The sequence below is a fragment of the Sinohyriopsis cumingii genome, chromosome 3 (assembly GCF_028554795.1).
Source record: "Sinohyriopsis cumingii isolate HCF-2022 chromosome 3, ASM2855479v2, whole genome shotgun sequence".
In the NCBI taxonomy this organism is placed as follows: Eukaryota; Metazoa; Mollusca; class Bivalvia; order Unionida; family Unionidae; genus Sinohyriopsis; species Sinohyriopsis cumingii.
In genome coordinates, this window is record NC_142963.1 from 71044586 (window position 1) to 71060370 (window position 15785).

The 15785-nt window shown below is 36.5% G+C and overlaps 1 protein-coding gene across 9 annotated transcripts in view; it reads left to right on the plus strand.

Annotated features, from left to right (window-relative positions):
• LOC149803077 (FMRFamide receptor-like) overlaps positions 1-15785 on the plus strand; it is a 318116-nt gene that overhangs the window by 231162 nt on the left and 71169 nt on the right. For 4 of the 9 annotated variants that reach the window (XR_016420133.1, XM_089952652.1, XM_089952653.1 and 1 more), the window contains one exon: positions 1896-1989. The exons of 2 other annotated variants lie outside the window; for them this stretch is intronic. Coding sequence is in view for 1 of the 7 variants with exons in the window: in XM_089952665.1 (XP_089808791.1) it covers positions 11878-11908 (31 nt within the window). In the remaining 6 variants the exon portion in view is untranslated. Of the gene's footprint in view, positions 1-1895; positions 1990-11433; positions 11975-15785 lie in introns of those variants that run through there. 3 more of the 9 variants (XM_089952665.1, XM_089952655.1, XM_089952657.1) reach the window with 3 other exon arrangements.

Here is a 15785-nt window from a genome sequence, read left to right on the forward strand (position 1 = left end):
CAGATCTGTTATGTCTTTTATTAGTGATATCAATCCATATTCAAATATGTTATATCTTTATTAGCGATATCAATGCGTATTCAATTTTTCTTTAAATATATATCTTCATTAACGATGTAAATTCATATTCGAATATCTTCATTAACGATGTAAATTCATATTCGAATATGTTATATCTTTATTAGAGATATTTATTCATATTGAAGGCTATCACGGGAGGTACGGCCTGTACGGCCATGGCCATACCAAATTTTTGACCACAAATTAATACAGGTAATAATCCAGATTTAAAGAAGAGCAGATTGAGATTTCCGCCAACAAGCCAAGCAAGTCAGACAAGAGGTGGAAATCCTTCGTTTTCTATTGTTTTTACTCCTATATTACCTCTTCACACACCGCTGTAGATGTGGAACGGAGATAGAAAAAAATATGGCGGCGATTGCCTTGATGTTAAAAAAGTGTTTAATTCTCTTAATGAAAATAGGTGAATACAAAGGGAATTGTTCTGCATGCCAATTTCAACAGGGGGTAAATATGTCCACATATTTACTTAAGTCACTTTAGTGTCTCCAAAAAGAAAAAGAGATGAGTATCATTTTGTTGTTGACGTAATAACAGAGAATTATTTATGTAATTAGGGCCACTATTACATCGGTTCTCCCGTTAATCAAAAGAAAACCAACATATAATAAGTCAGGGACTGAAATATCAATACACAGTTATAAAGTATTTATTAGTATGGGAGAGGCTTACGAGAGAACCAAAGACAGCTAACTTCTTTCGGGTACAGATGAAGGTTTCCATGGAATCAAGCTTGAAATTATGCATTTTTCTGTTTCAGGTATTTGATTTTTTTTTAATTAAGCCATCCGTTCGCTTGTTCAACCATCTATTCATCCACCCACCCACACAGTTACGCACATATGCACATACACGTAAATATTTATATCCCACACTTGTGCAAAAAATTTAAATGTAGACATGCCTTCACGCGCCCTTCTTGCATTGCCTCCTTGCCTCCTCATGATAGAGCCTGCTTACTTACAGTTAAACCAACCAGACACAAAGTCTAGACAGCGGTCCCCAACCTGTAGGCAGTCCCCCTCACTCTCACTCTCTCTCTCTCTCTCTCTCTCTGAAGAGGGATATTCCAAGGGAGCCTTAAAGTACAACTATTAGAATGGGGGAGGTCACTTTTTTGTTTTAAGTTAAGAAGGAGTCCTCGTACTCGAAAAGTTTGGGAACCACTGTCCTAGATGATATCGCGTATAGTTGAAGTTCTGGGCTGATTTAGTCAACGCCTTCATTGTGAAATACGGTATCTCATCCTACCATGAGATACGTCGTCTCAACATATGATCAAATACTGCAGCTGCTCGACCAGATATTACATCTGACCAGAGCCGTACCACATACTTAACGATCTCCTTTAGTTTAGCTGAAGGTAATAGGGTTACACAATTAAATTAGACCACTGTATCCTGGCTGGATACTCAACCTGAAATCTGACGTGCCAATCAACAGACCTGGTCCTGTGGACCCCGATGATTCCACTGTTTATTTTAGTTGATTTAGTTATAATGCCCTCATTGCTCCTCTTGAAAACTGGGCAAATGAATTCGGATATCTTCAGACTCTATATACGGTTGTATTTATGCTAATGGTGTTGGATTAGAGACTGACCGCTGTGGTGACTTCATTTTAACCTCAAAGTTTTAATTCATATCAGATGCTGCAGTATAATCAGTTTATGTGATAAAGGTGTAAATTATTCGAGTATGGATGGTGTTTTTTCATGTCTGATTCATAATTAGAAGCTTTCAATCACCCCTACAGAAAGAAGATCGTTAGACCTTCAAACAATCGTTCATCAAATATTTATTTCCTCAAAATAGGATTACTGGTACTGTGTCGAGCAGGATTCTGTTTCCCGAAACCAGACCCAGAATATTCTTCAGCGTGATACATAGTCAACACTGGTTGAAGACGGTAAGCATTTTTGATTAAACCCAATTTACTCCGTTCGAGGATTTACTTGTGACTTACGTTTCGCATTATGATTTCTATGCTGTACATATATATATATATATATATATATATATATATATATATATATATATATATATATATATATATATATATATATATATATATATACATAATAAAATAAAATAAATAATAAATATTCATTTATTTATAATTCGGGGGATCCCTGCGCTTGAATATTTGTTTTACTTCTGGAAATAACATGATCTATTCATCCCGTTGCTCGTCTCAGACGAACAGTTTCTTAATAAAGGTTTGTTCCACTGCCTTTTGCACAAAGTAAAACATATCTAATTACAAACAAATATTATTTTGAATAATTAAAATGAATTTTGCACTTCAGTAAAGGGTGCCACGATACGCTTACACGAGAGGGTATGGGGGGTTGGGGTTGGTGCGTGCAGGCCAGGTGATGGGTGCCAAAACTCGCCGACCCAGGTTGGATTCTCAGTAGAACACGAATTATAATTATCTAGAAAACAACAATAATACTAATACTAATACTACTAATAATAACGCAAATGTTTTGATTGTTTGTACCACGTACTTTCTCAATGAAGGTTGTATTCAATAATGGCGACGCTGAACGATACGTATAATACGTTGTTTGATAATTACAAAGAGTCCACTGGTGACTTAAAGCCGTAAAATGGCTAAGGTTATCATACGCCGTTGACATTTTCTGCACCCACTGTTGAAGAATGATATACAATTTTTCAACGAGTGCCATATGCCGTTATCTATAATTGTAAGTATTCAGCAAATAATGCAAATATGCGTGATAGAACAAATATATTGGGTCAAGGATGTCGAAATAGATACCATAAAGGCATAATCAAATAATTGAAAAAATTTACGTTTATTACGCTTTGAAACTAAGACGTAAATATATGCCATCATTTAAAAGAATAGTTTAGTTTACATTGTTTCTAATAATATAAACATATTACATAAAGAACAGCTGTTAATGTATTCATTTTTTCAGTGTGTTGTTTGACGAGAGAAATACAAGTTAACATAACTCTTTATACAAAATCTGCATGAGTCTGCTGCATGTCCATCCAGTGTAAAAATAAGCTGAAAGTTTTATGAACATTACATTACCTTTGATAAGTATTTTATAGAAGTTCGTGTTGAGAATAGACCAGCTTCTCCCCTTTTCACATTATTCTACTGTTCTATACATTTTAAAGGATTCTTTCTGGTCCCACTTTCGAAATATGCTTAAATGTCTTCTTCATATTAAGATTATACAGTTGCGTAATTAGGAGACGGACAGGGCGGTTGCCATGGCAACTGGGGCCTTGCGGCGCCAAACCCCTTTTGGGCCATCATCGTCGCCCCGGGTATCATTTACCCGTTATATATCACTGAGATTATAAAATATTTTGCTTATGATGCGTAGAAAAATAGTACGAGACAGACGAACAGACGGAAGAAAGATGCAAAGTAGGTTTTAAGTTTGAAAATATGTACACGTTGGAATCTTTATATTCCAGTGTGAAGGAATTCATAAACGTTTCCTGGGATGAAAAAGACTTTTCTATTTGAATTTAAGATATTATGACTCAATTTAAGTTTTAAAAAAAACTGTTTACATTTTCGGAAAAAATGACATTGCTGCTGACAGTCTCGTTAAAATAGAAATGTTGAATTTATCAATCTGAAAACGACGATGTTTTGTGAAACCGGGGCCTTAGTTGTTGACAATTGCGCAGAATACCTCTAGTTCTATGCGATCACGAGGTCAAATGTCAAATTGAAGTATACTGTGTCGATAGTAGTACTGGTATATTTTAAGATATAAAATATGCAAATTAATATTTCATTTAAATGGGATCTTGAGTGTGTTTATTTTAGCATACATTTATAAAACGATTGAATAATTTGTATCGTTTACGAGCGTTGATGAGCAAATGGTATATTTTCGACGAATTTCATAATTTTCATTTAAAATGAGAATAATTGTATAGAGGGTAGCCTAGTATTTAATAGATGTAAGGGAAGATTTCACTGCGAAAGATGTATTGTTTTTATTATATATCACTGAGTGAAGAGAAAAAGGTCGAGTTTTTCTCTTTCTTTCTGTGCTATAGTTGTTACAGGATTCATTGCTACATCGATAAAAAGAAGTTCCAAAATTTTCCAATATTTTAGGACAGTGACATTTCTGTAAACAAATTTATGTCCTGCATATAACGATTAAATTGAATATTTTTGTTAAATTAATCCCAATTTATATACGAAATGAAAAGATTGTTTTCGTCAGTTAACGCATTTCTTGCGGAGATTGATGCAGTCCACATTGTTGAGGTGGGATTACTTTAGAATAATCACTTAGCTGTCCTATCCGACCGATTTCAGAGCGTAACGTCTATAAACCAAGGATTAAAGTAATTATGAGTTTGCTTATTACGATATTGCTTATTTGCTTTGTTTATTTCTGCGTTCAAACGTGAATTATATGGTCTTGGCAATCTTTCAGTCTAGCTCGGTAACATACGCTGCACTCAAATTTTGATACTTTCGGTTTGGAATCAACGCCTATCTCCATCGTTTTCAAACACTAATTTGTGTGTGATGAGATGAGAAATCTCCAATTAACAATTTTTAATATTATTTTTAATCAATTCATTTTGCTTTAAACATTTACAGTTTGCCGCCGAGTATAACAGCTACTGTATATGGGTGACACCGAATATCGACTAGAAACAGATCATGTCATCTGTGTCACTATTTTAAATAAGTTGATACCTTACACCTACGTATTGTGTTTGGAGTTCGATTTTGGATAGTTTGTTATGGTACCCACTCGTCCCTTTCATAAATATACTGCTTTGACATATGTTAAGGTCTGAAAATGCTGTGTGCGTGTGGTTGTGAGAGAGAGAGAGAGAGAGAGAGAGAGAGAGAGAGAGAGAGAGAGAGAGAGAGAGAAGAAGAAGAAATTAATTAGGTCTAAGGATGAATTTGCTACAGTGGCGAGGCCATTGTTTCCCGCTCATACCTTTCATTATGATGATATCAATGAAAAGAGAACCTTATTGCAGGCTTTCGATTAGAGCAACCGACATACTGGGTCTGCCCACAGATTCGTACTCGGCCATTTCTTCCGCATGCTTCACCCCAACAACACACCTCAACCAACCCCCGCCCGACAAACAAGCAAAAAACAAAAACACAGATGTACATAGTAGCCATTTTGAACTGATCTCAAGTCATAAATTAAGGTTATGAAAAGTGAATAACTTCATATTTTATTATATTCTAATATGTGTGTATGTGTGTGTGTGTGTGTGTGTGTGTGTGTGTGTGTGTGTGTGTGTGAGAGAGAGAGAGAGAGAGAGAGAGTTCATTGCAAATCTAAAGTATGCTATTAAGGAAAGCAAATAAAAGTTGACCATGTCAAGTACTTTTGTGATCATTTATTTGACACGTCAGCTCACGGACTTAGGTACCTGGAACTCTTGAGAACATCTTATATATACGGTACAATCATTCACTTAACCGTTCGTTGACTGTGGCATCTATTCATAATTAAATTGTCCATCCTTGTATTATATCGAAGAATTTATCTTTCGCTTGAAATATTCTCACATTCGCAAGTGGAACAAGGCGTGCAGGTTTTTCATTCAGGTAGTATGATGGCTACGTTCGGATCTTCAGGCCCCAAATTGTTCTGTAGAAATAATTTGTGCAAGACATTTGAACATTTACGCCAAAATTCGAGAAAGTATGCATTTTGGAACTACATCTAGAAGTCAGTATTTCCGGTTATTCTCAAATGCTCACCCACAAATGGACTTTTCCAAAATTTACCCACGCTCATTTGCATGTGAAGTTCTTTTCTAATACATCAACAATTTTTGAATTTACCAGAATTATAAATTGAGGTAAAAGTAAACAAGTTTGAGAAAAATCAAAACAGTAACTTCTAAGATATCTTGATTTAAATTTACGATGTACATCCGGTATATTAGTTCAAGTTGAAGGAACATTTTCTTCATTATGTAACATGATCCAGCTATTCACACCAGAATCAATCAATCAATCAATCAATCAATCAATCAATCAATCAATCAATCAATCAATCAGTCAATCAACCATGAGGTAAAATTTTAATGTTTCGTGGTTGATTACTCGAACATTAAACAATTCAGTGTCACAGTCTAATTTTTGTAAAACGGAAGTGATGGTATCAAATTTCATAACCAGCTGGTTACACTGACTTGATTGAACACTTCCACGGCGTGTAAGGATACATTTATTTATGTCTAATTAAATCAGTATGAATACAGGACAGACGTCTTCAGAGGGTTTATCATCTCCTGCCAATTATTTTTAACTGCTTTCTAGGCCAAGGTGGTGCATGTGCTTCATAGAGCACGTGCAGGACAAACAATTTACACTAATCCAACAGTGAATAAGAACAAAACTGGTACTTTAGATCAAGCGCACGAGGATGAAATATTGTATTAAGCATGATGTCAGTCCAAAATGATTGTTTTCTTTCATGCTTATAATTTGATACAATTTTGAGCGTCTGTGCTAAGAATGAACAGCAGGAGAACCTGTTGAATGATGTCACGCCTGTATGGTACATAACCAAAAAATCTGACAGCCAATTTAGAGAGAAAAGTAACCACAATTTTCTTTTGATTGGTGCTAACATATGTGATAATGGGAATGCACAGTAAATAAAACATTTTTTTTTAAAACAGAACATAACGTGAAGCATTTCGAGTTCTAACTGGTGTTAGTATCTATGACTACACACTGAGGAGTCATGTGACCATATTATTCAAGTCAGCCTCTTTGTTTAGACAGAGATAAAAATACGAACGACTTAGCTTGACCTTTTTTAAATCAATTTTTGGCCTTTCGCTGAACACAATCTGAATTTCACGTTTTTTTTTAACCCATATCTTGAATCAGACTGAAAACCCCCCAAATAAACTCAAATAAAATGTATGAAAAATTATGAAGCGAAAGCACAATTTTACCTGCTTTTAATAATGAACACAATTATTTTAACCGACCCTTTAACATGTCCGATGTATTTGCACAGACTCTACAAAATAAATAAGTTTAATCCGTTTGAAGCAAATAACTGTATTGTTAATTTCCATCGGAAGCTTGACTGTTGATTTGAAACTATTGCTTTCGTAAGTATTCGCCGATTTCCTTCCCTCATCACCCCAAAACCAGCACCACCACCACACACTTCCTTCCCCAGTATGCATGCGCAGGAAGCGGAAAAGGGGCACGATCTCAAAGATGCAAGTAGATACAAAAGATTCATGTCGTGTACACTGCGTGTTTTAAACATTTGGTTTGGTATTTTGTTTGAGACGGGTAATATATCCATATTTTAAACCATACTTTTCTCATGCCCTATATTGTTGGGTACACCATTTATTTACAACTTCTCTTCTGGGTTCACTATTCTGCTATTACGGTTACACATTCTTTATCAATTTAAGAAAGACAGTCCAACAACAAAGTACTCTTTTGCTACAAAAAAACAAAAGAAACCAAATTAACGCGATGTATAAAAATAGTCTAACAGAGAGGACACTCTATCCTCGTCTAACAAGCTTTCAGTTTCAGCTGGAAAGTTCTTTGGGATTATGTTATCATAAACTTGGACAACATCTTACAAATCGAACTTGGAACGATGGAAATACTACAATTCACACTGAAGGAAGTGAAACAGTATACACCAGTGGCAAACTGATATCAACGAACTCACACATATTGATTTCAGGTAAAATTATACCACGTCACCTGAAACATGGATTTATTTAGATTTGTCATGACCGCACATTCTGTATTGCTGAACATACAATCCTAAACTTGAGTATGACAAATCAAAATCCATTTTTGACAATACGTTGTAAGTTGTCAACGTTGTTGTTCTTTTGTTTTTGTTTTTTTGTTATTGTAATTGTTGTTGCTCTTAATAATAATAATAATAATAATAATAAGGGATGTCGGTAACGCAAAGGACACATAGTTTTATCCCGCTGAAAAGCCCATGATATAGAGAGATTTACTCATTATGTGCGTCTAAAAGTGTCTGTGTGTTTGTGTGTGTCTGTCTGTGTGTGATTTGGATTTTTAACGTAGCTTTTACAATTTTTCAGTCATAGCGCCACGATGTCTGCACTGTGGCAGTTTAAAGTGATGTCTAGCACTGGGGCATCATGCCGCAGACATGTAGCATGATGTCCCACCCAGTCATATTATCCTGACACCAGGCCAACCAGTCATAACACTAACCTCTTAGTACTGGGCGCCTAGCGAGGCAGCTGTTAGTATCATTTTTATAAGTCTTTTGTATGACTCGGCCGGGGTCGAACCAATGACGATTTCGAACAGATTCTTTCAAATCAGGACTAGAACTTGAATATTGGCTCCTGTTTCACAATAAAGCATCCAGTCCCATTTAGCTTTTATATAACTGTAGACGTCGACGTAAAATCCGGTAGAGTTTCATACTTCTAGTTTATTTACATTCAACACCTGAGGGGTCAGGGGTCTGGGTGGTGGTGGAATCACACATGCAATCAATTTACACTGTAGCATACTTTCTCGATTGCTTAATTCGTTAAGAAACATCCGCGTTCCTAATTTCGCAAAAAAAATGGTTTGTTATTTGGTGCAAAAGCGAAGCTGGCAAACATAAGCGAATCAAATTACTTTTGTACAAACATGGAGTACAATTTCATTCTTATTTTTCGTGATTAAGGATCTGAAGAAGAAAAAAAAAAACACAACAACGTCGGGCTGGGCCGGATCAGGGTTTTGTTTAATACACAGGGGTTAGTGTTGACGAGGATTGATGTTTTACGGTACGGCAACACAATTAGTTGATTCAGTACCGAGTCATTTGGAGTAAAGTACTTTGCCCAAGGACAGAACACGGTAGATGGAACCCGCACCCTTTCGGTCGCAAGTTCGATATGCTAACCATTCTGCCACTGAGACCGCTCCGGAGGCCTGGTGGTTAGAGCGTACACCTCGGATGCAAGAGGTCCCGGTTCGAACCACGGCCGAGTCATGCCAAAGACTTGTAAAAATGGTATTAACAGTTGCCTCGCTAGGCGCTCAGCATTAAGAGGTTAGTGTTATGACTGGTCGGCCTGGTGTCAGGATAATGCGACTGTCTGGTATTTCATGCAACATGTTGGCGGCACGATGCCTCAGTGCTAGACATCACTATCAACTGCCACATTGCAGACATCCTAGCGATATGACTGAAAAATTGTTAAAGCTACTTTAAAAAAAGATCAAAATCACACACTCCGTCACTGCAGCTCTGGCCTCTGTTAGAGCGCCATTAAGGAATACCTCATCAAGTCCAAAACGTCTATTTTGTTGCTACTGTTAAGTTGAAAGTCATCCACTCTGCTTAAGAACAGACGACTACAAGACATATCTGAATTAAACACTAACAGTCTACACAGATCTAATGATATTTCTGGATTCTGTCGAAACAAATATGCTTGTCAACTAAGCATGGACTCGTCGGTTGAAAGGGTGGCCAGGCTCTCTGCACGTGCAACTAAAGTCTCACTGCATATTCAAGTGCGGACACGTACACCACAGTCATTCTAATGGTGTAGGTACAAAACAGGCAATTGTTCCCAGGTGAAACTTATTATACTTTTCATTTGTGTTTGTTATAGTTTAACAAAAATGTTCAGCACATGATTGTCCATACATGGCGGCCATTTGGCCTATGTTTGGTGGAGGAAGGACCACGGACAACCCCGGAAAGAACCACCGACCCACGTGAAGCTACTGGTAAGCGTTCTCGCATAACGAAGTTGGTCGAGCCAAGTCACGTGGATATCGGCGAGATGTATGAGTGGTCTCTAAAGGCGAGCGCCTTAGACTACTCGATCATCCGGGACTCCTCCTTAATGGAACATAAATGCGGTCTTTATTGTTCAAAGCTTAAGGCGTTTGGTGGAAAAGGAATGTTAAAAATATTAAAAGAAATAAAAAAGTAAATGCAAAAGAATAACAATGAGAAATTTATTCCCCAAGCTGTGTAAAAAGTGGGCCCTTAAATCTGTGTTATACAATGGGGACCCAGAGTGGCCGAAAGCGCTCACCGTAACGGATCACTGCCATTTCACCTCTGTCTGCAAGGGTTCAGTCTCGAGCTCGGCCAATGTGGGTACGTGAGAATGCTTGCTAATAGCTTCCCGCATGTCGGTTGTTCTTCTCGGGGTTTACCAGGGTTCTTCCGCCACCAGGTATACTGTCTGCTGTGTATAGCCTATCTTGTATTGAAAAAATGGCGTAAAACCCCATCACAACAAAGCATAAAACGCTTTACGGGTACGGTTTTCAGCATAACATATACTGCGCATTTGCATTAGTTCAATTATACTTTTACCGCTCCGGTGTCCAAAGTGGTTAGAGCGTCCGCCACGGATGCAGGAGGTCGCGGGTTCGAACCCCGGCCGAGTCATACCAAAGACGTGTAAAAATGGTACTAGCAGTTGCCGCTACATGTCTGCTATACATCACTTTAAACTACCGCACTGCATACATCGTAGCGATATGACTGGAAAATTGTTAAAGTTAGGCTAAAATTCAAAAGCACACACACACACACACACACACACACAAAATTATGATTTTATTATAGCATTCATATGACTTCAAATTATCCAATATTTTTAGGTATCACTACACCAATCGGGCCAAAATCCCGTTTGTAGTTGCGAGAAAATCATTAATATGTTTTCATTTTTCCTGTATGCTTTTTAAGCATACTTGTTGTTAATAGAAAGAATCATTACTCTAAATACCCGTATATTCCATTTAGACCCTCAAATCAGAAAATATAACATGCAGTGAGTTCAGGCTGTTTGGTTTCTGCGCAGGACGACAAAACAAAAAAGGTGTGATTCGGCAAGTCATTCATTCCAATGCAGCCATTTCCAGAAAATGCAACAGGGGCTGTGGGGGCCATGCTGATTTATGGATTTATTAGATATGTTGTGTCCACGTTAGTGCCATGCCTAAGTAAGATATATTTAACACTGTAACTAAATTCATTGGATTTCATGAAATTTATTTAGTAGAGTGATACTTTTAAACGGTTAAAATCATTAAGGGGAGGCAATTTCAAAAACTAAATTGACCTGTGGAGATATAGAAAAACTAATGCATCAGACTAGTTGCATCGGAAAAAACATAACTAGGATATATAGATAAAAAATATATAGATAACTAATCTCCGTTTACTCTTTAACTTCTTATGATATTCCTGTGGTTTACGACGCACCTTGAATTAGATATATGCGAATGAAATAAATGATTTTGAACTGTGCCTTTTTCTCCACAGATAAGTAACAGGGATCTGATTATTACCGGATGAAACGGAAATTTCGTTGGATTAGGCGTTCTTTTGCGCAGATTGTTAACCATTACATTCGAAATATACGTGTCCGGTGCAGGTCACTGCCATTTCGTTTTCTACTGACAAACGGTCTAATTGGTGTTTCACGTCTGTTGTATCCATTTTGCATTTGTTATTCTCGACCATCGTGGACAGGAGAAACTTGAAAATTAATGCAAATTTCGCAGATATTTAATGGTAAGCATTCCAGTTGCTGCGAAGAGTTACAGGTTAGCGTGTTTATTTCCCACTTGAAACAAACCAGGCGAGAGTTTATGCGGATTTTAAGTGTACAGTTTTTATCTCGGCTCGGATTTGGCTATGTAACATCAAGGATAGACAAAATTAAAACATGGGGAGTGAAGAGCTGTAAAGCTATTCTATAAGCTTCATATTGGTTCGACTTCGAAATGGAAGCAAGAGAACCAGCGAGAGAAAATGGTAAGGATGGGAATGCGCCATTCAGTGTATATTGATTACAAAGGAAATTATTTCATTTAATTAAATGTAAGTAAAATTCTCTCTCTCTCTCTCTCTCTCTCTCTCTGCACACTCAACCACCTACCTCTCTGTCTGGGTACGTGATTCCACGCCTTCCTAGTAAATATTAGTTTGTTAGTCCGTCTGTATGGAGAAAGGTTTTGGTAATGTACCAGAGCATCTGAAGTTTTCATGTGTTGAGTGTAACCTGAAAATGGTTTCCCAATTCTGTTATATCGTGACATCACTTTAACTATAAAGAGTGCATCTACTTAGTCAAAATGTGCAAGCCGATTGGTCAAATCGAGAAAAATCTTTATTATTTCAAAAAAATATTTAGATCAAATCGCCAATGTTAACGTTAGTGATAAATATGATTTTTTGATAGACTTGTAAACCAGTTCTGTGTAATGGACAGAAACGGTCCTAGGATGTGCGAGGCCCAAGGCAGCAAGCGATGATCGGGGCCCCAAGCAAAAAAAAATTGCATTGTGGAGTTGATTTCCGTCAGCAGCGCGGCTCCCCTGAGAGCGCGGAGCTCAAGGCGGTTGCCTCGTTCGCCTTGCCATAGGGCCGGGCCTGGTAATGGGCAAACTCTTTTTGCTGCGAATAGCTAAGTTAATGTGCACTTGCAGCTTTATAAACAGTTATTTACGCGAAGGTATGTACATTGAATAATTCTACTTATGGAGAGCTCGGAAGTTAGACTAAATGTACACTTTTTTCTACTTATTGAGAGTTCGGAAGAAGTGTTGGATTGCCCATTAACCACACTAAGCACGTGCTTAGGGCACCAGCCCAATAAGGGAACCGGGAAACAAATATCAAATTAATTGTGTGTGTGTGTGTGATTTGGATTTTTAAAGTAGCTTTAACAATTTTTAAGTCATATCGCTGCGATGTCTGCAGTGTGGCAGTTTATAGTGATGTCTAGCAATGGGGCATCATATCGCAGACATGTAGCATGATGTCCCACCCAGTCACATTGTCCTGACACCAGGCCGACCAGTCCTAAAACTAACCTCTTAATGCTGAGCGCCAAGCGAGGCAGCTGTTAGTACCATTTTTGTAAGTCTTTGGTATGACTCGGCCGGGGATCAAACCTACGACCTTCCGCATCAGTCAAATTAATTGTTGATTATAAAATTGAATGAATTATATATGACCATTTTGATCTCCATGTACGGGTATTTTGATTTGGAATGATGGCAACACTTGCATTTGCCCATCTTGTAAGCTTATAATATGTTTTTTTTTTTTTTAGTTTCACATTTTGTAAAGGGAGGTGGGCAATGCTAGTTTCAGTGCTTACGGCCCCTGGAATGCCTTAATCCGACAGTACTCGGAAGTTAGACTTTCGGACTAATGGACACTATGGTATTATATTGTGAAATATTGGTTAAATTTTTTAATGTAAATTATAGAAAATTCATTAGATTGATTGACAATTCATTAATAAGTGACATATATTGTTTTCTCAGCAAATCCTTTCTGGTTTTATTTGTTATGAATTTGCATGATGTTTGGTTGAGTAAACTTACAGGGTAGTAACAAACATCTTACTTGTTGTAAAGCAAAGACTTACAGCTAGCTTCGTACAAAATTGATATTCCAAAATTACATGAATCATATATAACACTGTATGAAGAAATTTCAGATTTTGGTGTTAAGTCTTACATTGATAAAATCTTGAATTCGAAGGCTTGAACTGTGCAATCAAGATTTATGGGTATATTCTTCTCGTTTGGAAATCGAAGTTGGCAATGAACACATCTATCACTTCTTGTGAAAATGTTTTTATATATTGTCATGAAAAAGAAGACGAGTGTCAATTTAAATGTTTTTGTCCTTTATTTGAGAATTTAATTAAAAAAATGTTATAAAGCAAGTAAATACTGGGACATGTAAATCATGCTTTCTTTGTTGAGCGTTTCAGTTGTTCGGATGCTGAGATAATTTTTAAGACCTTATCTTTAACTGCAACTTGTAGCTGTCTTTGCTCTTTCCATGAAAGTTCGGTCTTATTTTTGTGTCTGATACAGAAAACGTTACGATAAGCTAATGGCTTTTCCCGACCTTAACTTGCTCTGAAATGGAATACAGTATTGTCTTATCATCATTTCTTTGATGTTTACAAGAAGAGGAAGTTTGAAAAAGAAATGACACACACACACACACACACACACACACACACACACACACACACACATATATATATATATATATATATATATATATATATATATATATATATATATATATATATATATATATATATATATATATATAAAATTAGAAATGGGAAGCAACGGCTAAGGATGTGATCATTTTATGTACAAGTCAGTGGACTATACATTATGAAAATTTCGAGTTAATACTCTTCTCTCTCTCTCTCTCAGTCAACTGCGTGACGATTTTATCCTTGATTCATTTAATAGTTTGAAGAAATTTGTGACACCTCATCTTCTTTCTGAAAGGTAAGCAACAACACACACTGGCAAACACTTGGCCTCCCCACCCCACCCACACCGTAATATCCTTTACACGATGAGGTTGCGATGCATATCTAGAACAAGCTTAGGAATAAAATACCTAATCTGATTTGGTACTAACTGACGTAGGTCATACGTTGTTGTAAATATTGTTTTTATTTCTTACAATGTATGTATACGCAAAATAGCATTTATTACTGTCAGAGAAAGTAATTGCGGATTTCCCGTTTCAGAGAATAATATACGACCTATATGTCCATTAATGCACCAAATGTTTCACTTCATAAATCGGTTCTCGACATTTCAATACCGTTCATTCTACTAGTAGCATGTCTCTTTTAAAAACTGGAATGGAACAAAACAAACAGAACAGAACTCTTATTAATGAGAGTTAGGCTCAGGTCACACACAGGTGGTACGCAAGAATACGTCAGGTACCACAATTGTATACGGTGGCATCACTAACATGTGGAGATACACACCACATCACAGATCAACGTTTACAATCAGAGCAACAATATTAAACATCCGGAGGATTCACGATAGCATTTGGGTATCTAAACATAACATTTGGGCAGGTAAATATAACATTTGGGTAGATAAATATAACATTGTTATGACAGAATACAATAACAATCAAGGAGTGTACAAAAGTCGTAAAAGAACAATAAATAGTATATTAATGTAAAGCATGAAAAATTTCCAATTCCACAAATTGCACAGAGTTTATGATATTGTATTGATTATTAGAGTAACAAACTTGGCACGATTTTGGAGAATTTTGCGATTACACGTGGCAAATAAGGTTTGTAAATTTGCAATAGTGGGTTTGCGGAATAGAACGGTTTTATAAACTTGTTTCTTTCCTTGTAAAATATGGGACTAATGAATAAATAAAGGTATTCGTCCCCGATGTAATTATTATTAAAATGATTACATCTTCTTTCCTCAAAATGAATTGATCGAACGACCGGTTTAAATAGAGAGTCTGTGATTTTTAGTCCTAAACTTTGTCAATGGTAAATACAGATTCTTACGTAACAGTATTAAGTAGTTTTGCAAACTCAAATTGTCTTTTTCGACAAATGGTAAAATGTTCCTTTAGAAAATAGAGTTATCGACAATTACCATTCCTGTATATAAAAGTTTTTGACAGTTTCTACTATTATGCGTTTTATTCCTCTCAGAGTATTAAAAAATTCATAATTTAGTTTTTGATTCTTCTGTTTTCTTATAAGGAAAACTCATCTGATATGGTTATAACGAGACTATTATGTGTATTAAAGAAAAAGATCACTTGATTCAGCTGGTGTAGTTGCACTTTAGCCGATTGCTCTCTCTCTCTC